This window comes from Mus caroli, unplaced genomic scaffold (assembly GCF_978045245.1).
Source record: "Mus caroli unplaced genomic scaffold, Mus_caroli_1 scaffold_13, whole genome shotgun sequence".
Taxonomy (NCBI): Eukaryota; Metazoa; Chordata; class Mammalia; order Rodentia; family Muridae; genus Mus; species Mus caroli.
Genome location: NW_028227268.1, coordinates 117,205,864 through 117,231,060, shown reverse-complemented (window position 1 = coordinate 117,231,060; position 25,197 = coordinate 117,205,864). Strand labels below are relative to the sequence as shown.

The window sequence follows — 25,197 nt, the reverse complement described above, 5'->3', positions numbered from 1 at the left end:
GCCTGTACATATGTGCACCACCTGCCTGGTGTCTGTGAACATCAGAAGGTGTCAAACTTCCTGACACTGGAGTTGTAGATGATTGTGAACCACTGGGAACTGAACCCAGGTTCTCTCTAAGAACAACAAGTGCCTCCAGCCCTGGAAATAGTTTTGATAAGGGGAGGAAACGCTGGGTGAGAGATACAAACATGTTCCCGGCAACTACAAGACCCTGGGCAAGAAGGAGGATTGTAAAAGTTGGGCCCCGTTCTTCTACCCAGCCCCCATGCTCCCAGAAATAAGACTCAGACTCGAAATATATTTATAAATACCTTGGCCATATAGCTAGACTAGAATCATAACTTAGATAAGCATTTATATTAATCTACATTCCGCCACATGGCTAATTACCTGTGCTCAGGTACCACTGTCACACGTTCCCAAGTGTCCTTTATCCCAGAATTCTTTCTTCTCCTGGATGTTCCACACCCTATTTCCTGCCTAAGCCATAGGCCATGGCCTTTTTAATTGACATGTGATACATCCCATACAATACTCAAGATATTCTCTTTACAGAGGAGGTAATCTGATCACGGCCTCGGGGACCTATGACAACAAAGTGGCCAGTGCTGGCTGCCTCAGGACAAGAATGCCAGCAATTTTTTTCTGGAACAACTTTCCCCAGGCCTTGAAAACAACCAGAGGGAAGACCCTCGTGGCCCCTCATCAGCAAGAACCATGAAGCCTGGACAAGCTCCTACTCCATTAGAACTTTTGGTCACTTTTGGGCAGAGAGCTGCTAGCAGCATTAACTTCAGGGATAAATTCTGGATTAAAACCGTAGTTAACATAGTCATTGGTGTTTGCATCAGCCGGGAAGGGGTTCTGTGGGCAAGAAGGCTCTGAGGCCATGGCTGCCTCAGTGGCTAGTTTCTCCTCCAGTACCAGAGCTTGGTTAACATCTGGCCCTGTGGAAGAGAAAGAACATATATCTATGGTCTGAGAAGCATACAGATGGCGCAGGTATCACAGCGGTATGCAAATCTAGATAGAGCCTGGCTCTACCTGCTTGTGCTTGCCTCACATTACCAACAGCTGTTTCAGCTGGTATTTCCACCACCCTTACCAGCCTGCCTCAGCTGGCATGCTCTCTCAAGAGGATCCCTGACACCCTCTCTCTCCCTTTGTTCCTGGGACAATCTGGTACTGACACCACGGTCAACCCTCCTCTAAAAAGCATACCTTATATTGTAACTACAAACCCAAGGCACAAGGCAACCAGAGAGTAGGGCTCTATACTCACCACATGCCCTTCGGGGCTGTGCTTGAATAGCCCTAGCTCCAGGGTATTCTTGACTACAGCTTCAGCACTGGGGATGGGAGGCTTGCAGTCCTCAGTACTCTCCACCCCATATAGGTCTAGAAACTTCCAGCCTGTGTCTCTGAGGCTCTGGGCTCGCAACATCTCCCAGGGCTGTTCCCTCACTGTCCCCAACATACACATTCTTCTCCCCAAAGATATTCAGTGAGTTCCTGTAGGTGACTCTAATGCCGCCACCACCACCACCACCATCGTCATCACCATCGAACTTTGTGGAGAGTATTAACAACCGACATCAATAATCAACATCTCCAGGTTTACTCTAAGAAAATACTGGATGACAAGGTCAAAGATTCAGCCACAAGGTCAGTTACTGTAGTGCTAGCAACAGTAGTATAGCATCAGAAATAGTCTAATGACAGAAGTTGTAGGCTGCTAAAATAGACAGTGGAGGAAGTGATGTGGAGAAGGGAAACACTTCTTCCTGGGGTACTTGGTGAGTTAAGCACTGTGCAGCACCATTAACAATATATTACAATCATTATCCGTCCTAATAATCTCTTTAGATTATATTGTAAGCGCTCCTGATGTCCATGTCCCTGTAAACAAGCTAAGATGCTGCAGGATGGGGCAATCTGCTTTCCTAAGCACCACCTGTGGGACTCGCCCTTGCTCTTCTGTCTGCCCTGAAGAACTATCAGCCAGATGACCCTTAGGCCTGCATCAGCTGTAGGGTGAACACCACCACCACCACCCCTGGTGATGTAGCTGGAGACTGTTGTAATTGGGGCTAAGAGGCAAGACTGTGATTGGCCTAAAGCACAAGCCAGGATGAAATTGATGCCAAGAGGAAAGCTGTAATTGGTCCAAAACAGAGCCTCAGTGACTACAGTTGATGCTATGAGGAGCCTGAGATTCCAAACCTATATACTGTGATTGGCCAAAATACACCTTCTCTTACTATATGAGCAAGGGGCTCAGAATCTACTCAGACAATCTCATGGGCCTCACTCATCAATTCTCATTGTAAAATATGTATTCTGTGCTAAGGTGTGACTCAGTGGTACAGTACTTGCCTAGCATGTGCAATATTCTGGGTTCCATCTACAGAGGTGTGTGTGTCTCTGTGTGTGTATGTGTATGTGTGTGTCTGTGTGTGTGTGTCTTTTGTGTACATGTCTGTGTGTATCTGTGAGTGTGTGTCTGTGCTTCTGTGAACATGTGTCTGTGTGTGTGTGTGTCTGTGTATATGAGTATGTGTCTTTGTATGTGTGTGTTTAAAGATTTATTTATTTCATTTATATAAGTACACTGTAGCTGTCTTTAGACACACCCGAAGAGGGCATTGGTTACCATTACAGATAGTTGTGAGCCACCATTTGATTGCTGGGAATTGAACTCAGGACCTCTGGAAGAGCAAGCAGCCACTGCTTTTAACCACTGAGCCATCTCTCCAGCCCCTGTATATGTTTTTGTGTGTCTGTGTGTGAGTGTTTATATGTGAGTATGAGTGTATGTATCTGTGTCTGTGTGTCTGTGCATGCAAATTGTGAGTGTATGTGTAGATTTGTATCTGTGCTTGTGTGAGCGTGTGTCTGTGTTTGTGAGTGTCTATATGTGTGTCTGTGTGTATGAGTGTATGTTTGTGTCTGTGTGTCTCTGTATGTATGTGTGTCTATGTGTGTCTGTGTGAATATGTACATGTGTGTCTGAGTGTGTGTCTATGTGCATGTGTATCCATTTGTGTGTGTGTTTCTATGTGCATAAACGTCTATCAGAAAAGTTCAGCAGACCACACAGTGTTTAAGACACAATCAATTCACAGAGAAAGATGCTTGCTGCATATTAAATGTAAAACAAAAGCTCCCAAAGTAGGATGTATGGTAAAACCCTCAGCCTGAAACCTCTAAGTTTTCCAGGGGAGCAGGCACCATTTTGATCAATGCTCATAGTTGTGACGTCTTGGCCGGGTGTGCACAGGTACTCACCCAGATAGCTGAGGACAACGGGCAGGAAGACCAGGCCGTGTAGCAGACCTAGCAAGGTGATCAGGAGGTTGAGGCGGAAGAAGAAAATCTGGATAAGCTGGGCCTGAGCAAAGCCCAGGATGAGGATGCCTGGGAAGTTAGTCATGGCCACTCCAGCAAACACCTGGCAGGAGTCACAGCCAGGAGTCAGCACAGGAGGACATAAAGGCTCAGGTGGAGCACAGGGTGAGCCATCCCTCCCCACTCACCGCACTGCCCATGAAGATAGTAGCATCTTTGGCTCTCTCCAGCCGGGTGGGCTTGGTGCTTACAGCAAAGGACCTGGTAATGTGGGACACGAACTCCACAGACATGCCCACTGCCTACAGGCAAGAGAAAAGAACTTCAGGCAACAAGGGAGAAGGTGGGTTGTGGGTACAAGAAAGCAAGCCAGCTGGATGTCTAGATTCTACATAGAATGAGGGTAGCTTATGAGTGTAGATCTTCAACTTCCAAGGCCCGCCTGCTCTGTGGGTTACCGTGACAAGGTTGATGAGGGACACAGCATTGTAGCTGATACCCCACACAGCCATGAGGCCGATGGTGTCCACGAGGATCATAATGATGGAGAGCAGGTTGAGGATGCCTGAGCGTATGTCCAGGCCCAGTAGGAGGTAGCAGACAACAAAGGTGGGCACGAAGCAGAGAGCAAGAGTGAAGATTCCCTCAGGGAGAACCGTCAGGTATTGCTGGTAGAACACGTTGGAGATCCTGCCAAAGATCAGAGTGTGGTCAAAGCATCAATCCTTCCTTCAGGTGATATGGGCACCCCATCTCCCAAGGAAAACAAGGGACTCAGATTTGAGTTGGGTGCTGACCTGTGTAAGAAATGGACAGGCCTCAAGCTACCCCAGGAGACAGCTGAGACAAAGTTGGTTCTCATCCCACAGGATCACTCAAAGCCTACAGTCCCCCAACATCTCTTGTGTGGCTGTTTCCTCCCACACCCCGACTCAGCCCCCTAGTTCTCACGTGTAAGGGAAGACCTCAAAGTTGGGATCTGTCCCAGGCACCTTCCGTAGTTCAGCTGTGATGTTGGCTGCTAGCAACCGGGATGCCCGGAGAGCTTCTGTAAAGTCCTGTGAGTTCCTTAAGGGCTTGTGGTAGGCCATGAACTGGGAGGCTGAAAGTCAAAGATCAGTGCCCATTGGCGTATCCCAGAGAAATTAACACAGATGTGATCTCATTGGGTTCAGGGTTCCACCAGCAGCACTTGAAATTCCCGATCGATTCTCTACAAGAGACCCGCATTTCCTTATTTATTTTTAACATGTATGAGTGTTTGCCTGCATGTATGTCTGTGTACCACATGCATTCCTGGTGCCCATAGAGGCCAGAAGAGGGCATGAGATTGCCTGTAACTGGAGTTAAAGACAGTTATGATCTGCTGCACCAGTGTTAGGAGTCAGAGCTGGGTCCTCTGGAAGAGCAGCCAGTGCCCTGAACCCCTGAGTCATCTCTCCAGCCTCAAGGATTGCATTTGCATTTTGCATCAACACCCTCAAACTCTACTTCTGCCACTGAGACCAAGGCCTTGCCTTATGTACCACCTGAAATCCCAGCAGCCAGTAGCCAGGTAGGGAAATTACTTCAAATTCAAGGCCAGCTTGGGCTAGAGAGTAAGATACTGTTTCAAAAGCAAAGCAAAAACTAAAATATCGCCGGGCGGTGGTGACGCACGCCTTTAATCCCAGCGCTTGGGAGGCAGAGGCAGGCAGATTTCTGAGTTCGAGGCAGAGTGAGTTCCAGGACAGCCAGGGCTACACAGAGAAACTCAAAAAAAAAAAAAAAAAAAAGAAAAGAAAAGAAAAAAAACCTAAACTAAAGTACTAAAATATCTCCCTGGTGAAACCAAATCCTTCTATGTGTGCTTTCAAAATATGCACTGGATTTTAACCAAAAATTGAGCCTACTTTTTTGTTGGAGTGTGTTGTTTCATATTTGTGGTCCCAGTACTTGGGGAAGCTGGAGATTCAGGAGTTCAGCACTACATAGAAAGTTCTAGACTAGTGTGGGCTACATGAGACTCTGTCTCAAAAAAATTAATTTTCAGTTTGCCTATTCCTGTGGGAACAGACTATAAAGGAAGACAGGCAAACAAAAATGACTGAATTATTAAAGCTGTAACTTTGGGATTCTGCCTGTAAGTACAATAAACAACAACTGTGAATTGTGTTCAGCAGTGTTGCATCCACTAAAGAAAGGAGAGCTAGGCACGCACAGGGGAAACAAAGACAGATGAGAAATAGTCGCCAATGCATAATCCAGTTGCTCACATCCAGAAGGATGGTCATCCTCGTGCTGAGATATGGTCTGGCATGGCTCAGGCAAGGGGTGGGCATGGATAGCCATCTCCTGATAATGCTGATACTATTAGAGGAGAGAAGGGAGCTCTCATTTTGAAAAGCGCTGCTGCCGGGCAGTGGTGGCACATGCCTTTAATCCCAGCACTTGGGAGGCAGAGGCTGATGGATTTCTGAGTTCGAGGCCAGCCTGGTCTACAGAGTGAGTTCCAGGACAGCCAGGGCTACACAGAGAAACCCTATCTCGAAAAACCAAAAGAATAAAAAAAAATAAAAAAATTTAAAAAGAAAGAAAAAAGAAAAGCGCTGCTGTGGGATACTTAGGGCCATGACGGATGCAGACCTGCCCTCCAAGAAACAATCCATTCCTCTGTCTGCCATTCCCCAATCCCTTTTGACCACATGCCTCTGTTGCCTAGGCTAAGGTGGGGTGACTTCTTGGAAGATAGTTCTTGGAACTTCATAGAAGAATTAGCTTGGAGGGTGGACTAGGTGTGCTGCCATCAGTTTACAGCCAGTGATTCCAACTTGGAGTTATTTAGGTAAAAAACTGAACTCATCCAAAGCACCCAGGCCCATCTTGCCAGCTCCTCCAGGGCACTCATAGTGGTGTGCACAGATCTAACGACAGCTGGCTCCCTCCATGCAGATGGCTGGTTGGTTCTGCTGCCTGCTGGATTAAGCTCCTCCCTACCTGTCAGAGTCACTCCCTAGTTACTGTTGATGCCTCTTGGGATTCCATTACACAAAGGCATCCTACTTCATTTAGCCAGAAGCTGCTGCTGACATCGACATATGATACACACAAGAGTGAATATGTATTGAAGTGGGTGGCTCTCAATAATGACGTCAGCTGTTACAAAGGCTGCCACACATTTCACAGTGGCAATGGACTTGGGGTGAAACAATGGGTGAAGTCTTAGCTCGTGGAGTTGAGAAGGAGAACCCGTGCTTACAGGCCCAGGACAATTATACACCTACGCTCACACCCTGCTAACACACACACACACGTCAGCCACATGCATGGGTGCTCTTGGAGGACTCTAAAACAGCTGACTGACTTGAGATCTCCTCCCCAAACCATATCACACTTACCTATAATCTGGCCATCTGAGCTCAAATTCACAGAGGTTCTATACGCTGCTAGACCCCTGCAAAGAGGAGGACAGAGTAGAGGCTTAGAGAGGATGAGACCTTGTCCTGTCAGTCCACTCACTCACTGTGCCCCAGAAAGGGCTTGACTAGGCACTCTTGCCTCCTCTGTGTCTACCATTTCTGGAACCCACTAGTCTCCCCAGTCTCCAGCAAGAGTCACCCTCGGAACCTACCCTTTAGGACATCTGATGTTGGGTGTATCATTCAGGAACCAGGGCAGGTACTTATGAAACTGTTCTGCTGTGGGTCTCACAGGACCCAGAGTGCGGTTCATGCAGTTTTTGAGACAGTTGAAGGAAGCTGCAGAGAGGGAGGACTCTGGGCAGTGACACACTAGGCAAGGCAGCTCCTGTCCTAACTCCCATTCTGTGCCCAAATCTAAAGTCCCCAGTTCTAAGAGGTTTACACCTGTCACCCCCAGTTGTCTCCCACACTTGTTAAACACAGCAGCTCCATATGCAGGGCCATAGTTCCACTTCCAACTCCATAGCCCACTGCCCACAACCAACATGTTCTGCAAACAAAGGTGTAATACTCCAGGAGACACTGCTAGTGTGAATGCCTAAGCCCTAAACCGCCCGGACCCTATGGGTTTGATGGGAGACTGAGAGCCTTTCTTTTCTCCTGCCTCAGTTTCCCTAAGCTGTAATGGGCAGTGAGCCTCCTGTAGCCCCAAACTTACTATCCGTTGAGGGACAGAACTCATCTTTATGGGGGCCACGGGTATAAATGCGGCAGCAGGAGGAGGATGGGGTCAGCCAGTCGATGAAGTCATCTACCCAGGAGGATGCAGCAATAGCCACATAAGACCTGAGGCCAGACAGTGGAGAGGAGGAGGTGGAGCCAATGAGTCTGCTGGGGACTCCTTCCTGACCCTTGAACTGGAGCCTCCTCTGGCTTTGTTAGCTGCAAAGGCAGAGCATGCAGGAAGAGAGAACAGGAGTGGAGAGAGAAAGCAGAGAAGGAACAAGCCAGGGTGTTGGGGAGACCAACCACTTACTGGTTAGGGAATTCACTGGCATACTGGATTTTCTGGGTTAGGGAGAAGCTCTCACAACCCGCACTAGAGCAAATGGCGTTCATGCCTGCCTCGAGGGAGAAGTTGTAGCCTGAGGTGGTGTCAAAGTACACTGGAGGCCCCACTTCCAAGTACCGGTTCAGAAAGAGGAAGTAGTCTATCAGGTAGGAATCCTGGGAAAGAAGAGGATCTGTGAGTGTAGGAATATCCACAGTGGGCCTGTCCCAGGTCAGAGCACAGTCTCAGAAGTCCATGCAGATGTACCTGTAAGCAGAAGACACACTCAGAGGTACACAAGGTAGACGAGATGCTCGGCGGCAGACTCAGGGACACACTCAGATACACGTGCTCAGAACACTCAGAGACACATGCTCAGAAACCTACTCAGAAATGTACAGACTATATGTGTACTGTGTACTTCAAGGAACATGCCCAGATACAAACATAAAAGGGCACACCAAGATACACACAGAGAGGCCCCAGGCGACGCCAATAGGCCTACAGATGCACTGTAAGAATTTCAGAAAAGAGCCAGGCCTGGTGGCGCATGCCTTTAATTCCAGCACTCGGGAGGCAGAGTCAGGCGGATTTCTGAGTTCAAGGCCAGTCTGGTCTACAGAGTGAGTTCCAGGACAGCCAGGGCTACACAGAGAAACCCTGTCTCGGAAGCAGTAGCCAAAACTCCCCCAAATCGATGAAAGAGAGGCACGAATATCAACCTTAAAGGAATTCCTGGGAGGTCTAAAAGGACAAACTCAAACCTTGACCAAGGCACACTGTAGTACAGCTGTCAAAAGCCAACCTCAAAGAGCTCTGGGGACAACACACAAAAAATGGTTTGTCACAAAGGACTGACACAGCTGCTTCCACCTTTCCCATCTGCCCTTGGAGACTGCGGTTCATGTATTCAAAGTACTAAAGGGAAGAAAAAACCTTATTTACAGCAAAACTATCCTTCAGAGAGGAGGGCTCAGGGTGCATCTCAGTGGTAAGAGTGCATGCTTAGCATGTGGAAAGCCAGTGGCTCAGACCTAGTGCGGTGGCACACACCTTTGGTCCCAGGACTTGAGAGGCAGAGCCAGGCGATGTCTGTGGGCTCAAGGCCAGTCTGATCTACATGTGAGTACACAGTGAGGCAGGGCTACATAGTGAGACCCTGTCTCAAAAAAAAAAAAAAATTAAAAATTTGGAGATGTGGTTCTTAGAAGAAATTAAAGAAAAAAATGAAAAAAAAATATCGTGTGTCCATGGGCTGGATGACAAATATTGTGACGGTATCAGTACTATCAAAGCAAAGCCATCTGCAGATTCAGTGCAATTCCTGCATAAATGCCAAGGATGATTTTTGAAGGAATCTAAAAATGTCAAGCTAAAATTCAAGTGCAATCTCACAAGAACTCAAATAGCCCAAGAGAAATAGACAAAGAACAAATTTGCAAGTCTCACATTTTCTGGTTTGCAACTTGGTACTGAATCAAAGCAGGGCCCTGCTGACATGGGAGCCGGCATGAAGATCAATGGAGCAGAATAAAGAGTCATGCACAGACATGCTTGAATGACCTCTGGCAGGGCTGCCAAACCATCGGATAGAGGAGAGCTGTACTTCTTAGTACAGTCCTGGGAAAGCTGGATGGAATTAAAATTTGTCCACTTTCATAACATCATATATAAAGGTCAACTCAAAGTGGCGTGGTGATGCACACCTATAATCCCAGCACTCGGAGGCAGAGGCAGACGGATCTCTGAGCTCAAGGCCAGCCTGGTCTACAGAGTGAGTTCCAGGACAGCCAGGGCTACACAGACAAACCCTATTTCAAAAAACAAATGAGCAAATCTCAAATGAATCAAAGACTTAAACAGAAGTTCTAAGGTCATAAAAAAAAAACCTTAATAGAAACCAGACAAACTTAATAACTTTCTGTTTATCAATTATGTCTTTAATATGCCGTCAAATTCAGACAATAAAAGAGAAAAAGAATCCATGGATATGTTTAAATATGTGGCATACCAAGGCACACCACCACTAGAATAACAGAGCAGCCCACAGAAAAAGAAAACCATTTGATAATCAGGTCTCTGAGAAGACACCAACCTCCAGAATCCACAGGGAACTCTCCAAGGCTCAGCAACAACAAAAAGCCAATTAAAAAACTGAGCAAAGTCCTCAGCACATTTCTTCTTAAATAAGATATATAGTGATCAACATGTACATGAAAAGGTATGTAACATTTCTAATTGTTGAAAATGTAAATTGAGGGGGCTGGAGAGATGGCTCAGTAGTTAAGAGCACTGGCTGCTCTTCCAAAGGTCCTGAGTTCAAATCCCAGCATCCACATGGTGGCTCACAACCACTTGTAATGAGATCTGACGCCCTCTTCTGGGGTGTCTGAAGTCAGCTACAGTGTACTTACATATAATAAATAAATAAATCTTTAAAAAGAAAATGCAAATCGAAACTATAAAGTCAGACGGCAGTGTTGCTAGGACTCTCAAGAGATCGAAACAAGACAACAGTGGCATCAGTGGCATCCAGACCAGCCTGGGCTGCCTAGTGAGACCCAGTCTCAACAAAAGCAAAACAGAACCAAACAGCCCACCAGTCCGAACAGATAGGTACTACTTCATACCCTGCACCATAACTTTTGGGTTTTATTAAACAAAATAGAAGACCAACAAGGGGTATGCCTTTATGGCTAATCGGTTAAGCACATTCCCAACAAATGGGAGATCCCAGATTTGACTCCCCTACACCAAAATAAATAAATAAATAAATAAATAAATAAATAAATAAATAAAACACAGAAAAATAACAAGTGCTGAGGTTGGAGAGTTGGCTCAGCAGAATGCCCGGGTTCAGTTCCCAGCACCCACAGGGTGGCTCACAGCCATCTGTAATTCCAGTCCCGGGGGATCTGACATCCTCCTTGTGACTTCTGCAGGCACTAGGCACCCACATGGCACAAAAACATATACGCAGACAAAACACTCGTACAGATAAAGTAATAAATCCAAAACCAGCTATTGGTGAGGAACTGACATAGAAGGAAGTGGCGCCCCACCCTGTGTGAATGGCCATGTGGATAGGCCTCCAGCACAGGACATCTACTGTGGCCCTGAGCCAGCACTCAGCGCTAGCACTTACAAACATGGATGTGCTTTCTCTCTCACGGTCCACTTAGAGCAACTCTGCATGGGGCCAAGCCTTGCGCTATGTCCCCCTCTTAAGCTCTACCACCACCACCACCGCTCCACCTATTGGGCACTGCTGCCCCTCCCAGGACAAAGGGCTGAGAAGAGGTCAGGCTCACCTTGGGCAGAGCCAGCTCCTGGTCCAGCCCCACGCTGATGTTGCACATTAAGTAGAGGTTTGCTCCAAACAGGACCAGAAAGAGCAGCAGCTGAGGGAAAAACTGGCACGTGAGAACCTCTCCCCAAACAGCCTTCATCTTCCCTCAAACTTGAATGGCTTTGTTGGGCATCCTGGGAAACGTCCTAGAGTTGGACAGGCTCAAGCTCTAGCTCCAAGTATCTGCTCTGGGCCTGGGCAGCCTCCCATGCCACCATGCTCCGCCCGGTCTCCCTCCCAAAGTGGTACAAGAGTGGAAGAGCCCTTCAGCCCACGTACCACAACAGGGCGGATGAATCTGTGCAGCAGGAAGGGAGTGTATATCTTGCGGAAGAAGCAGAGTAAGAGGCCTTCTTTTTGTTTCGGTGGGGGCAGATTTCGGCTTGAAAAGCAGCACACGACGTCGGGGCGAGAGGCCTAGAGAATGACAGGCGCTCAAGACTGGGTCCAAGGCAGACTACAGGATCCACCTCATCCAAGGAAACCCAGAAGATTTTGTATGAGTGGTCTAACTGTATGGACACCTGCATGCCAGAAGAGGGCATCAGATCCCAGTATGGATGGTGAGCCACCATGTGGTTGCTGGAGCCATCTCTCCAGCCCCCACCGCAGTTTTTGTTGCTTTTACTTCCTGTCTTAATCAAATACTGAATTTTCCGTCATCAAAAAATTTATGTTAACTTTTTATTTACAATTTATTTTGTAAACTTTACATACTTTTAGGGGGGGTTGATGATGTTGCCACAAATAACTAAAAAGAAATTCTCTTTCTATAGGAAATTGGTGAGCACAGAGCCCCAAACATTCTCTCTCAGAATACTGTCCCTGCCTCCCATCAAACTCTCCTGGCTACCTCTGTGCCACATCTTCCAGAGAGTATAGGGACACTGGCAGGGTAAGTCCTTTGCCCTGGCCCAGTTGTCCTTACCTCCTGCCTCTTGCTATCCAGGGAGAGCAGGGCCACAAAGGCGGTCATCTGGAGCAGGAAGTCGAAGATGATCGCTAAGCCAGAGGTCAAGGCAAAGGTCCTCACAGCTGGCATGGAGGTCAGGGCCCCTGTCGAGGGAACAGGGTCTGTCGGGCATCTGTTCTGGCATCATGGGCCACATGCCAACACAGACAGCTTAAAGCAGGGAACACCCACTGCCTTCTGAAAGCCTGGGCTCCCTCTTAGAATAACCTAGCAAATCCCATCCCAGGTGGAAAAGGACAGCCCTTGCTCACCTAGAAAGAAGCAGATGGCCTCAGAGAGGCTGCACAGCAGCATGCTGGGGGCCACACTACCCAGGGTGCGGCCAATGTGAGCCTCTCGCTGCTCCCCGGGCATCCTAGGCAGCCTCTGCATGGGCAAAGAGACAGAGTACACGGGGTGTGCCAAAGTCGCCAAACTTTATGTATATGAGTACACTGTAGCTGTTTCCATATACACCAGAAGAGGGCATCACATCCCTTTACAGATGGTTGTGAGCCACCATGTAGTCACTGGGAATTGAACTCAGAACCTTTGGAAGAGCAGTCAGTGCTCTTAACCGCTGAGCCATTTCTCCAGCCCAAGGTCACCAAACTTTAAAGGTCAGCAATGGGGTGGTTAAGGTTTAGATTCCTGGCCAAATCTGAGGAACTTCCAGACCTTCTGGGGACAGAAGAGCCTACTAACAGCTCACAGCCACGCTCTCTGCTTCTATGCTGGGGTGTAAAGAACCACCTGGTGTGCTCTAGATGTGGAAACGACCAAGTGTTCATGTCATGCCAAGTGTTTGGCAGCAAAGAGAGACTATCTGGACTCTGGCTTGTGCTTGTACCATAGAATGCCATCCCGGGTAACGTAAAGGCAGGAAAGAGGTACCTCTAATCCATTACAAAGCTTACTGGATGTTGTATGGGTTTAACTGGAAGCAAGTTCAAGATGGCTCAATGAGTGTGAATGGATTTGTGCCAGCCCAGGCTATTTCCTACCCGTATAAATCTACCAGAATCCCAGTGAGTCTGTGCAGAGCTTTGTCTAATGAGGATGTTGAGTATGAAGAACCCCTCCCTTCTTACCTGGTACTCAAGAACAAAGATGAAGATGTTGTCAGCTCCCACAGCCAGCACCAGGAAAGGTACCACTTGAATGATGACCAGAGAGGAGGGGACACCCAGGTAGGAGTAGAAGCCCATGGCAGCCACGACTGCTCCCAGCACAACAGCCACCCCACCTAGGCCCAGAGTAGCCTTGGACTCCACCTGCAATTCAGTGAGGAGGGCTGGCTACCAGGACACCTGCCTAGACCCTCTGTACTCTCCAGAGTGGCTGAGGAGTGGGCAGGCATCATTGGTGCTCACACACCACCCACCTCAATGAAGAACCCACATCTAAGTCTCTATGCTAAACCATGCTCTCAGGGGCAAGCCCATGGCACCAAAGAATGCAGGGGTGCCTGGCTGCACCTTCCCAGAACTGCACTACATGGCCTTTTAAATGGTAGCTTTGCATGTAGACAGTCAGAATATATTAGAGAGCAGGAAGAAAGCCTTGAGCCTTTCAACATAGAACACACCCGAGAAATAATACCCTTCAAGGGATTCCATCTGGATGTGTCCAACTTGCTATTTTAATGTGCCCACACTCGGGAAGCTTTGAAAAGCCTTCTGGAGGTGTCCTAGGCTCTGAGTCACTCTCACTGTGTCCCTCTCGCTCTCACCGCAACTCGGCTCCATCTGGAGTAGCTGCCCAGGGCCAGGGAGATGTACAGAAAGACGATAAGGTAGCTGATGGCAAAGACAGGCAGGTCCTGGATGGTAGTGCGATTGATCTCGTCTTCCAGAGAACGCTGCAAGCACACAGCCAGCTCACTGACCACATACTGAGTGGCCACACACTCTGGGGATGAACTGCAGGAGCCTCTAACACAAGTGCCACAGCTAGGCACAGGTGTTCACTGCCCGGGGCCACTCAGGAACAAGTAGAGCCAGTTTGTGGATTTGACTGGAATAGACCCACACCATTAGGGATTGCAAGCATAGAACCAGGGGCTCTGCAGGGCCCTACCTCAGCTGAGAACGCAATCTGGAACTTGTCAGCTGTGCTTCTCTGGAAGGATTGCATTTCCTTCAAGAAAGCCTCCTCCCAGAGCTTGGCGTAGGCCATGCGGGGATCCTCAGCGGGGTAGTTATTGACAGAGAAGGTTATGACCAGGGCTTCTGCCTCTGAGTAGTCCGTCCCTGGGAAGAGAAACCCTGAGCCTCCCTCCTGTTGAACCCTTTCCCCTCCTCCCCTCAGGGTGTAACCTTCTCCCATTCCTGTCCCTCTATTGCTTCCTCACTCCAATAACAGCCTTATCCCATGCTTCATTTCCCTTTCCCAGCCAAAGGCACAAAACCAGAGTTTCTGGGTAGCATTGAGAGATGAGAGCAGTGAGGTAGGAAGCATTGTCTGTGGCCCCCTTACGCCAGGCCCCCAGATCCTGGATATACTCACCATGGCTTCTCCCTCCTCCTACTTAGTATCTCTGTGCTAAAATTATCCCTTCAGTAGCCCCCCAGCTACCTCACTTACCTTGGTACCCCCCAACAGCAAGGAAGGGGAAGACAGGCGCCCCGTAGTCAGCTATGCAGCTCAGGGCCAGGGCTGTGCCATCTTTGTACGTGAGAGGGGCACTAGAGGGAAACCACAAAGGGAAAGAACCTTTCCTGGCCCTGCCTGGACTCTTTGGCCCCTCCCTACCCCAGGTCCTCTCCCCGCTATTGGAGGAGTAGTGTCTCCACACTACCAGGCCCAGAGAGTTCAAAATGACCATCTTCTCACAAGGTAGTCTCAGATGGTCCCTTGGTCCACTGAATGTGGTTCCCTTGGGCAGGTAATGCTTCCTATGCCCCCTCACATAGCCAAACCTTCCAGACCTGCCATTATCCCAGTTCCAAATGAGCATCACCATTAAGTGATGAGCTCAGAATTGAGCCATGCCCATCTCCCTCACAGGTCTCAATGCTGTTCTTCACTTTCCCCCTCCCAGAGCTTGAATCACCCCTAAATGTTGAGTTGAGCCCTGGAGCTCACAGACAGCTACCCAGAGAATGCCCTTGGATAGGGGCCTGTGCCCTTCAACTAAACCCTTTCTACAGAGCACACCTCTGTGGAGACTGAATAGAATACCAACACCAAGCTCCTTATACACATTCTGAGGTCTGAACAAGTGAGTATATTGATCAACAGAGCCGTCAAAGAGAGCTGGATTCCTGTGTGGCCTTGCGTGTCTTACCATACCACTCTGAGCCTCAGGTTTCCAGTCTATGGAATTAACATAACTGACTCACCAGGAGTCAGGAGCATCCAAAATCAAAATAAAGATAGTACAAGCCAAGTATAATGGCTTAGGCTTGTAGCCACAGCCCTCAGGAGGCCAAGGCAAGGGCGTGAATTTGAGGACCGTCTCAAATAGTGTGACTCTGTCTAAAAACAACATAAAAGCAACAAAAACAAAAGCCACACTGTAGGGCTGGAGAGATGGCTCAGAGGTTAAGAGCACTGACTGCTCTTCTAGAGGTCCTGAGTTCAATTCCCAGCAACCACACAGTGGCTCACAACCATCTGTAATGGGATCTGATGTACTCTCCTGGTGTGTCTCAAGACAGGTACAGTGTACCTGTATAAATAAAAATAAATAATATTTTTTAAATTGTCTTTTGCGTGGCTGATCCCCGATGCCTCTCCACAGCCCTTCTCTGCTGTCCGATCTGATCTAGGGGAAGCATGGACACTCTTGGAAGTAGCTTGCACTGGAGACTCAGATGGGGATAGACAGCCAGTAGCAGTGAGAGCCAGCAAAAGCTTTCTGCTCTCATCTGATGGCTCTAAAGGCTATGATGGATCTAAAGACTATGAAGCCTGGGGCCTGCAGGGTCAAAACTGTTTTCATAAGAACACTCAGCTATGGTTACCTGCTGTAACCCTCGCCTGCTCTAGAGTGGACAAGGCCATTTGGGGCACTTCACTCTCCATGATGTTCTCCAGGAGCCTCCTCTACCTCTGGCCCTCTCACCAACCTTCCCTCCGTCTGATGAGCTCACTGGCATCCTGTTTGTGCCAGCCAAAATGGACAAAGCCAGAAGCAGAACCTCAACAGCATAAGGTTGTAGACAAAACTGTGCTGATGCCTGGGACCAGAGACTAACCACAGTTTGAGAACACGGGTACATACACCATTGCTGCTACTTCTACTTTCAATGGGTTCCAGAGGCCAAATATCTACTATGTAATGTCACGGCCAATGTGGCAACTCATGAAACAGATCCAGAGCCATGGCTTCCCGCCGGAGGTGGAGGAGCAGGATGATGGCACGCAGCCCATGTCTTGTGCCCAGGAGAGTGGGATGGGCTGTCACCCTGCAGCCTGTGCTGCTAGGATCAATGTGTAGATGCCATTCTTGTAGCTCTTGCCTGCAAGTTTAGCTTGTGTTAAGGCATTTGGGGGGACCATTTAACTTAATTACTGCTAGTTTGGGATGTCTTTGTGAGAGTAGGGTTGGCACCAATGCAGTATGGTAAGCCCAGATGAACATATTTCTAGCCAGTTATGAGGCTACTAAAGTCCCTGCAGACCAAGACACAGAGTCCAGAAAAGGAAGCATCACAAACACAAACACTACCTGAGACATCGCTTTGAGATTTAAACCAAGACTACACGAGGGCAGGAGAGAGGGCACAGACGTTACATGGTATTTCTGCAAAGGGCCAGAGCCCGGTTCCCGGGACCCACCTGGCCGCTATGACTGACCTCAACTCCAGTTCCTGAAAATCTAGCAACTTCCTCCGGCTTCTTCAGCACCAGGCACATATATAAGCAGTGCATATACATACGCACAAGCAAAATATTCATTCATGTGAAGTTAAAGTAATTCTAAAAATTATTAAGTTGATACCAGGAGCATCATGGATGGAAAGATCATATGGATTGGAGCTGGAAAAGACTGGTAGGACAAAATACCTGCAGAGAACAGGCATAAGATGGGAGTGAGCTCCAAGAAGGGACTCAAATAGACTCGGACAGGCCATGGCCCTGATATGTGCACATAAGAGCTGTCCCTGGCTCCCAAGGGTGGAGCTAGGTTCTGGCCTGGTTCCTGGGGCATAGCAGCTCTCGCCTGTTCCCCTCAGATCTACTCACTTGGCACAGTAGAGGAAATGGTCCTTCCAGTCCACCAGGGAGGTCTGGCCATTCAGAGTCTGGTTGGCTGTGAGCAGCAGGAGTGTGCGGTTGTTCTGGAAGTACTGAAGAAGGCTGTTGACACAGCAGTCAGTGAGGCTGGTGTTATGCGGCTTGAGGGGAGCATAACAGATGTCCTGTAGGGAGATGTTGCGCTGTGCCTCATGGGACCACACTTGCAGGTGTCGAAGTCTCTCCTGTAGCTCCAACAGCTCCTGCAGCAAGTCCAGGGACAGGATCCCACTGAAGTTCTTGGGCCCTAGCAGCAGGGAGTCATACTTGTAGCTGGACCTGTTCTTAGCTGTCACAAAAATCTGGTTGGTTCGGAAGAAGGGGCCAAAATGCTCATCATGGAAAGCCTTTTCTTTCCGGGCTTGGCTTTTGGGGGCCGACCACAGTTCCACAGGGTCTGTGGTGAGTTCTATAAAGGTCAGGCCTACTGACAAGGCTATCACAACTATGAAGGACAGTGCCAAGACAGTCAGTGGCCATGAGGCCACCCTTGTGCCCCAGCTCTCGAAGAACCGGCCAAGGACAGTGTGAGGCGAGAACCTGCGCTTACGAGGGAGGTTGGGGGCTTCCTGGGAGCCTGCTGTCTTGTTCTTGTTCCTGTTGGAAACCACTCGGAGATATACAAGGACAGCAGAGAGCAATGCAAAGACAGAAGCAAAGATGATGATGAGAGCCAGCCAGCCTGACATGCTACCCATATAGAAAGAAGGGCGCAAGGCCGGGGGCGGAGGGATGACAGGGCAGGATGCTGCACAGTCCTGGCAGGAACAGGCTGCCGAGTCTTCGCCCTGGGACTCATTGCAGGGTGTGATCTTCCCATTCAGTGGCTGCATCCCATCTGCCAGGGCCTGGTCAGGCTCCAAGAGGTGGAAGGTGATGTCCAGCGGAGCCAGGCCATTCCCTGTGTCTCCTTGGAAGTTGAGCCAGCGCTGAGCATTGCAGAGGGCAGAGCCATACACTCCACACATGCTGCCCACAGCCAGCGAGGCAGCTGCAGGGATGCGCACCCGGCTACAGGACTCATAGGCCTTCTCTGCAAAACTGCGTTGATAAAAGGCCTCATAGGCCACCACGGCAGGAAGCTGTTCAGTGTCCCGCTTAACCACGCGAGTGACATTGATGAAGAGGCTCTGGTCAGGGCTGCAAGTATTATGACAGTGTATGCTCACAAAATTGTCAGAGCATGCCGGGCAGCGTGTAAGGAGGGCCTTGGTGATAGATAGGCTACTGTCTAATGACACCAGCTGCTTGGTAGAGCAACAGGCATAGGTGGTATTGGGGCCTTTGTATAGGCGGGGACAGACGCGCTGGAGAAGAGTCAGGTGGTCACCTGTGACATGGCGGGCTGGGGTATTAGACAAGCACGAGATGTTGGATAGTGATGTGAGGCCTCCAGAGAGCTCTGGGTTCTTCCCACACTCTTCATAAAAGGTGCAGACGCCAGCTTTGTGAATGGGTGTGTAGGGCTCACCCTGGGCCTGCAGAAAGAACCAATAGCATCCATAAGCCCTAAGGCTGGTTGGCACAGTCAGGGACTGTCTGGAGAGTGAGAGGCTAGGAAGTATATGGGAAAGAAAGACAGCAGTAAGGGGCTGGGAGTGCTCGGGAGGCTTGTGGGAGCTCGTGCTATGGTTAGGGTGCCAATGGAGGGGCACTCCCCCAATGGACAGTGAAGGGGCTATTCAGAAAAGGAAGTGACCCAATAGAGTGTGGCTTTAAAGGGTCGTGCTGCAGGGGAGAGGAGGAGATAGCGACCTTTATTGCTGTCAGTTTGAGTCTCCAGGCTGGGCTCTACCCCGCGGTCAGGGTTCCTTGTACAAGAGTCTGTATAAGAGCCCCCCACTCCTACATCCTGCATTGGCAAATGCTATCACCTGAGAGCAAACAAGGATGGTAGCAAAACCTCCTCGCAAGCCCAGAATATTTCAGGTGCTGTTCACTGGGATCCACCTCTAGCACCTGACTTGGTCCCCATTTAACCTCAGACAAAGGCCCCATCCCTTTGCCTCTCTGACCCTCTATCCCTTCAACCCCTTGACCTGGAGACCCCTCCACCAGCACTTATCTTTGGGCATGGGAACCCTCCCACAGCCATGGGACCCTTCCCCATCATCAGGTACCCAGATCACTTTGCCCTAATGGGAGGCACCAGGGAGTAGCCACAAGCAACAGACTCACCGAATTCAGGAGCAGGGCCCAGAGCAGCCATCCCTGCCAGGCAGCTGCCATCCCAGAGCCAGGAAGTGATCAAGGAAAAGCAGGACCAGGCCTTGGAGACAGCCGGGGAAAGCTGAGGACTGGCCCCTGGATTTGCACATTAAGGCAGCCTCCTCCACTTAGTGATAACCCTCGTCTGTCATGGGGCCAATAGGACTGTGCTGTACTGGTTAATAATTTATTTTCTCTTCCCTTACGTCAGATGGTGCCATTCCATCTCCTCCTTCTGAGGTCAACTTCCTAGTGAGGGCACTGGGGTCCCCTCGTTTTTTTGATGCAACTGAAGTCTAATGTGGTAGTTAGAGCCAACCGGGCACGAGATGCAGAGCTGTTCCTCTGCGAGACCAGACACTGGCCTGGCTTTGGCCTTGGAGGCTTCATGGAGCTGCAGAATATCAACACTGTCCTGGACTTGGCCTCCAACCTGCAGTCTAACCCATCGCCTCTTCAGACCAACATCAAGGGTAGGTTCAGACTCAGCTAGCATCCTAGCAACTGAATAGTTGCTATTATAGCACCCAGATAACAGAGACACTCAGCGAGAGTGATTCCATGACAAATGTCCTAACAGGGAACAGGACCAGAGATTCCTTGGATCCCTTCACCCTTCCTCCTCACGCCCATTCTATCCCTTTCTTGGTCCTGGCCCTGGCCTAGTCCTCTGAACAATCTTGGTTAGGGGCTCTGAGTGGCAAGTCCCACCCAACCTGGGCCCAGGTACATGGTTCACCCTCTGCTTCTTTCCAGTAGGAAACTTCCAGTCTTTCCTTGGGCTCTTGCTATCACCAAGACAGGCCAGGACCTTGGCCTCTATTGCCAGGGCTGAATTGCTGATAATTGCTTCAAGGCCACTCATGAAGCTACCTGTTGAGAGAGCTGCAGGGAGGGGCTCCTACTGAGTTCCACCAGTGTCCCAGGGGCTCTGATGGGCTCAGAGGGGAATCAGCCCAAGCTTAGGCAGGGAACAAGAGAGGCTGAGGAGAAGGGCCCAGGGCCACAAAACATCACCTGCTTCCCTTGTTGCTCCCTGGATGCCACCCACTCCTCTTCTTGTCTTGTCCCAAATGTTCTCATTTGATTTCTCCAGATGCAGACCCTGAGACGAGTATCCTAGGACAAATGAAAAGGATTATTTGGAAGATGACTTTGGTGACGACAGAGGGCTGAGCAGACAAAGAACCATGAGATGTGATGATCAAGATGCATTCAAGAATATCACCTGTCCCTGAGACCTCCAGGACATAAGGGGACTCACCCTAGGGGATCCCCACCAGTGGATAAGGGTGTGGCATCGTCCACACCTACAAGTCATTGATTGAGGACATTCCTGGAATAGGAACATTGGTGGTGCACACCTTTAATCTTAGCACTCAGGAGGAAGAGGCAGGCAGTTCAAAGCCAGCCTGGTCTACAGAGCAAGTTTCAGAATAGCCAGGGTGACAGAGTAAAACCCTATCTCAAAAAAAAAAAAAAAAAAATACTGCTGCCACATGAAAACCCCAAGAGCCCCAATGAGCCCTGCCTTCTCCACATCAGTTCTCATGAGGGTTGTCCAGCTGTCCCCAGACCAGACTCCAGAGAGATGGGGTCCAGATCTGTGGTCTGAGCGCTTTTCTGAAGCCCCCCAAAAGCATGAGAAACACACAGTCACACTGGAGGGTCACCTGGTCTCACATCACTGCCTGTGTGGGGGTCCCTGTGGGCCTTGCCAGGGCTCACTAGTTCAGTCACGAACAAGTGACACAAGCATGCATGCTTGCTGTTTTTCCCTTGATTTTAAACTCCATTGCCTTCAATCTCTGATCGCCATGTTTATTTGGAATTGTCATCCATGGAGCAGCAGAGGGGTCTACTCTCCCAGCATTGAAAATCGGGCTGGTTGCCAAGATTTCATGATTATAAATAAGTTCCCCTTTACCCCTTTATGTCTAAGACATGTCCTCCTTCTCCTTCCTCTTCCCCTTCTCTTTCCTCCTCCCCCTCATCTCTCCTCCCCCTCTTCTCTTTTATTTTTGGAATGTGTCTCCTTCAAATGTGTTCCCAGACATGAAACCTATGATTTTAAGTGCATTTATGACTCTGAAGTGCACAGTTAGCAATTTCATCCCTTGGGCTAAATGAGGATTATCAGACAATTATCAGAATCTGTTACTGGTATCTAGCTAAGGGTCAGTCCCAACTCTCACAGGCCAGACATCAGTGACGTCAGCAAGCACAGTGTCTCATCATATATTCACCTGATCATAATAGTGTCTCATCACACTTTTATAATTATGTATTATATTTTCCAGGCTTCACTAACCAAGCAACTGCAGTATGATAAGAAGATACCGCCGGGTTTGTGGAGGGAGGGTTTGGTACCAACGGTTGAACCCTGGACTTGCACGTGGTAAGCCTGTGCTACACCACTAAACTGTACAGCCAGCTATGAGATCTCTTTTTTAATTTGTTTTTATTATTCATACAATTATCTCTGGCTACAGTGTAGTCAGTCTGCAGCCCAGAGCAGCATTTCATACTATGTCAGGGGGCAGCTTGGGGTTGGGGCAAGGCAGTGCCCTGGGTGTGTTTGCTTGGTAGTTCTTCAAGGAAAGCTGTTCAAGCAGGCCCTGGGGGTGTGAAGAGAGTTCACTTAACTGGCTTCTCTGTTCTCCAGCAGCATTCAGAGTTTGGAGGTCTATGTGAAAAGGCAGGGAATGTTATCTCTGCTGACCACTGTGCATATCACAGGCAGCGGCCCTGTGATCTGCTTCCAGACATCTGCATTAAATGCAACGTGCACAGTCGAGGTGCTAACCTAGTCTTGCCCACCTCTTGTGCTTTAGACAGAGAGACTGAATATCTGGAGTTCTCACTTATCTTGTGGTCCCAAAGGATCAGTAAATAATGATTTTTAAAATACGCCATTCAGGAGTGACATCAGGAATTCAGTAAACAAGGAAGTGCTACGATAGTGTCTCTCCATAGAAACACTGATAAAATAAGCTGAGATGTCAGAACAAACTTTGTAGGCACTCAAAAAAAAAAAAAAAAAAAAGATAAAAGTCCATAGCAACCAGGCAAACAAAAAAAAGTTGGCCTGAAAAATTCTAGGGCAGTTTTATCTCACTTTATTCACCTTTGCCTCTTTCTCTTCCCCAGTGTAGTGCCTGCCTCAGCCTTAAAGCAACAGGAGCAGCTGTTTTACAACACAGAGGGAGCTGGGTGGTGGTGGTGGTGGTGGTAGTGGTGGCCTTTAATCCCAGTGCTTGGGGGACGCAGAGGCAGGTGGATCTCTTTGAGTTCAAGGCCAGCCTGGTCTACAGAGTGAGTTCCTGGACAGCCAGTGCTACACAGAGAGACTCTGTCTTGTAAAACAAAACCAACCAACCAAACAAACAAACAAACAAACCACAGAGGGGATTCCCTCCTTCTGTTCAGGGATGATCAAACATTGATCAGCATAAAGATAGGCCACTACTTGGAACTGTACCTGGGGTAGAGTTTAAAGGTAGAGAGCTACAAAGGACCATCTAGCCCAAAGAAGCTAGGCAAGCAGGAAGATGAAAAGCAGCTGTTTGTGTTCTGGAAGAAAAGATGATAGAATCCATCCTTTTAGGATACACTATCACATCTCATCCAGCAGTCACAAAGCATGCAGATTCCCAAGCTCACTAATAAAATGTGGTCTGACCTTCCTTCCATTCTTTCTATATATATAAATATAATTGATATATATATATATATATATATATATATATATATATATATATATATATATATAAACAGAGTTTCTCTGTGTAGGCCTGCCTGCTCTGGAACCTGCTCTGGAGACCAGATTGGCCTGGAACTCCCTGTGTATCCCACAGATGACTCTGAATTTACAGCAATCCTCCTGTCTTAGCCTGAAGGTTGGGATTGCAGGTATGAGCCACCACACCCAGCCTCTTAGTGCACTACTATTTTTTTAATATAACCTAGAATGATAACTTCAAAGGTTAAGAAAGTGAAACCAGACAGGGAGCCTGGGTCCTATAATATAGAGGTTGTACCTAGGGACCTGGCTGTGAGATGACCCAGGGGCCAAGGAAGAGCATAAATATCTTCATAGGGCTTCGTCCTACGCTGCTTCTTTTCTAGACTCTGCCATGTGGTTTTCTTTCCTTTTTTTTTTTAAGTTTTATTTATTTATTATTTGTATGAATAAACTGTAGCTGTCTTCAGACACATCAGAAGAGGGCATCAGATTCCATTACAAATGGTTGTGAGCCACCATGTGGTTGCTGGGAATTGAACTCAGGACCTCTGGAAGAGCAGTCACTGCTCTTAACCACTGAACCATCTTGCCAGCCCGAGGGGGCATGTGGTTTTCATTTGTTCTCTAGGACTGAAAGCATTTGAACAGCAACATAAACTGTCTTACCATTGAGCCTAGTTCCTACCATTCTTCTGGCCCTGGTAGCCTACATATATGTAGGCAAACGCACATAAAAGAAAAAGAAATATATTTTTTAAAATCACAAATGTGGAGAAATTTTCAATACATTCCTAACATTCAGTAGGTTAAATAATAAAACACAAGGAAAAAATTAAAGTGACTTCAAGCTAGGTATAGTGCACATACTATGGTAGCCAGACCCCACTTTAAAAAAATGTTATGAAATGAAATAAAATTATAGAAAATGTACCAGGAAGTAATGATAAAACTACTAAAGTCAAATGAATAAAAACCTAGCAAACCAAATGTGTGTGCAGGAAAGTCGTACTAACAGGGAAATTTTGAGTTCAACTACATATATATATATATATATATATTTTGGTTTTTCGAGACAGGGTTTCTCTGTGTAGCCCTGGCTGTCCTGGCACTCACTTTGTAGACCAGGCTGGCCTCGAACTCAGAAATCTGCCTGCCTCTGCCTCCCAAGTGCTGGGATTAAAGGCGTGCACCACCACGCCCGGCTCAACTACATAAATTGCAAAAGAAGAAATGACTGATGTGTGAGGCAGGCTGTGGACAGCATTCAAAAGGTTGAGGCAAGAAGACTAAATGTGACCCTCCCTGCACCTGTCCCCTCCCAGGAGCAGAGATGATGGTTAGAGAGGGTGGGGAGAGTGGGGAGGGTGGGAGAGGTGTCCAGAAGCCCAGTGAGTAATAAGGGCACACCAGGACCAGCTTCAGGGAGACAGATCAACTTTACTTGGGGTGAGTCAAGGGTTATATAGTTTTGGGTCAAGGGGTAGGAATATCCAGGGTAAGCAAAGGTCATTAGCTGAAGGCTTAAGGTTCTGAGATGCCTCGTTGCCATAGGAAGGACTCTAGGAATCTCAGGTTCTAGCTTAATGGGTTCTACCAGGAGAAAGGAAGCTGAACCTATAACCTTAACCAAGGAATGGCATTCCATTTGCAGGTATAGGGTGGAGGGTCTGGGATTGTAATGGTTAATCTTGGATGTCAATTTGACTATATCTGGAATGAACTAAAATCCAGAATTGGAGGGCTCACCTGTGATTCAGATCTTGAGGGTAGAAGATGCAAGTTTCTGACCTGGATCTTGACATAGAAATCTTGAGGCACAGTGGCTATGAAAAAGCTTAGGCCCTTAATACCAGCACTCGGGAGGCAGAGGCAGACGAATTTCTGAGTTTGAGGCCA

The 25,197-nt window shown here is 48.4% G+C and overlaps 1 protein-coding gene and 1 long non-coding RNA gene across 3 annotated transcripts; one reads left to right on the top strand and one right to left on the bottom strand.

The window, feature by feature from the left end:
* Window positions 1-301: 301 nt before the first annotated feature.
* On the bottom strand, window positions 302-19,701 carry Npc1l1 (NPC1 like intracellular cholesterol transporter 1). The gene is made up of 19 exons (XM_021177724.3): window positions 19,527-19,701; window positions 17,298-18,826; window positions 14,691-14,791; window positions 14,184-14,356; window positions 13,837-13,965; window positions 13,196-13,378; window positions 12,377-12,491; window positions 12,081-12,208; window positions 11,432-11,569; window positions 11,115-11,204; window positions 7,789-7,979; window positions 7,471-7,598; window positions 6,962-7,088; window positions 6,729-6,784; window positions 4,303-4,453; window positions 3,810-4,041; window positions 3,540-3,653; window positions 3,292-3,454; window positions 302-950 (listed from the first exon to the last, which is right to left on the bottom strand). The coding sequence occupies exons 1-19, from the start codon at window positions 19,575-19,577 to the stop codon at window positions 748-750; spliced, it is 4,002 nt and encodes a 1,333-aa protein (XP_021033383.1). The 5' UTR covers window positions 19,578-19,701; the 3' UTR covers window positions 302-747.
* An 88-nt stretch (window positions 19,702-19,789) lies between these two features.
* Window positions 19,790-24,401, top strand: LOC147001606 (uncharacterized). Of its 2 annotated transcripts, XR_015044813.1 has the most exons (3): window positions 19,790-20,029; window positions 20,653-21,954; window positions 23,349-24,401. It is a non-coding gene; the product is annotated as an uncharacterized LOC147001606 (long non-coding RNA). The 2 variants fall into 2 exon arrangements; XR_015044812.1 differs by lacking the exon at window positions 23,349-24,401 and having other exon boundaries at window positions 20,653-21,996.
* Window positions 24,402-25,197: the final 796 nt, after the last annotated feature.

Excerpts from the sequence above, each read along its gene's own strand:
- Npc1l1 (XM_021177724.3), bottom strand. The coding sequence starts at position 19,577 with ATGGCAGCTGCCTGGCAGGGATGGCTGCTCTGGGCCCTGCTCCTGAAT. Across the intron at positions 13,966-14,183 it reads AGATTGCGTTCTCAGCTGAG|CGTTCTCTGGAAGACGAGAT; the intron begins GTAGGGCCCTGC and ends GTGTGCTTGCAG. Across the intron at positions 3,654-3,809 it reads CCCTCATCAACCTTGTCACG|GCAGTGGGCATGTCTGTGGA; the intron begins GTAACCCACAGA and ends TCTTGCCTGTAG.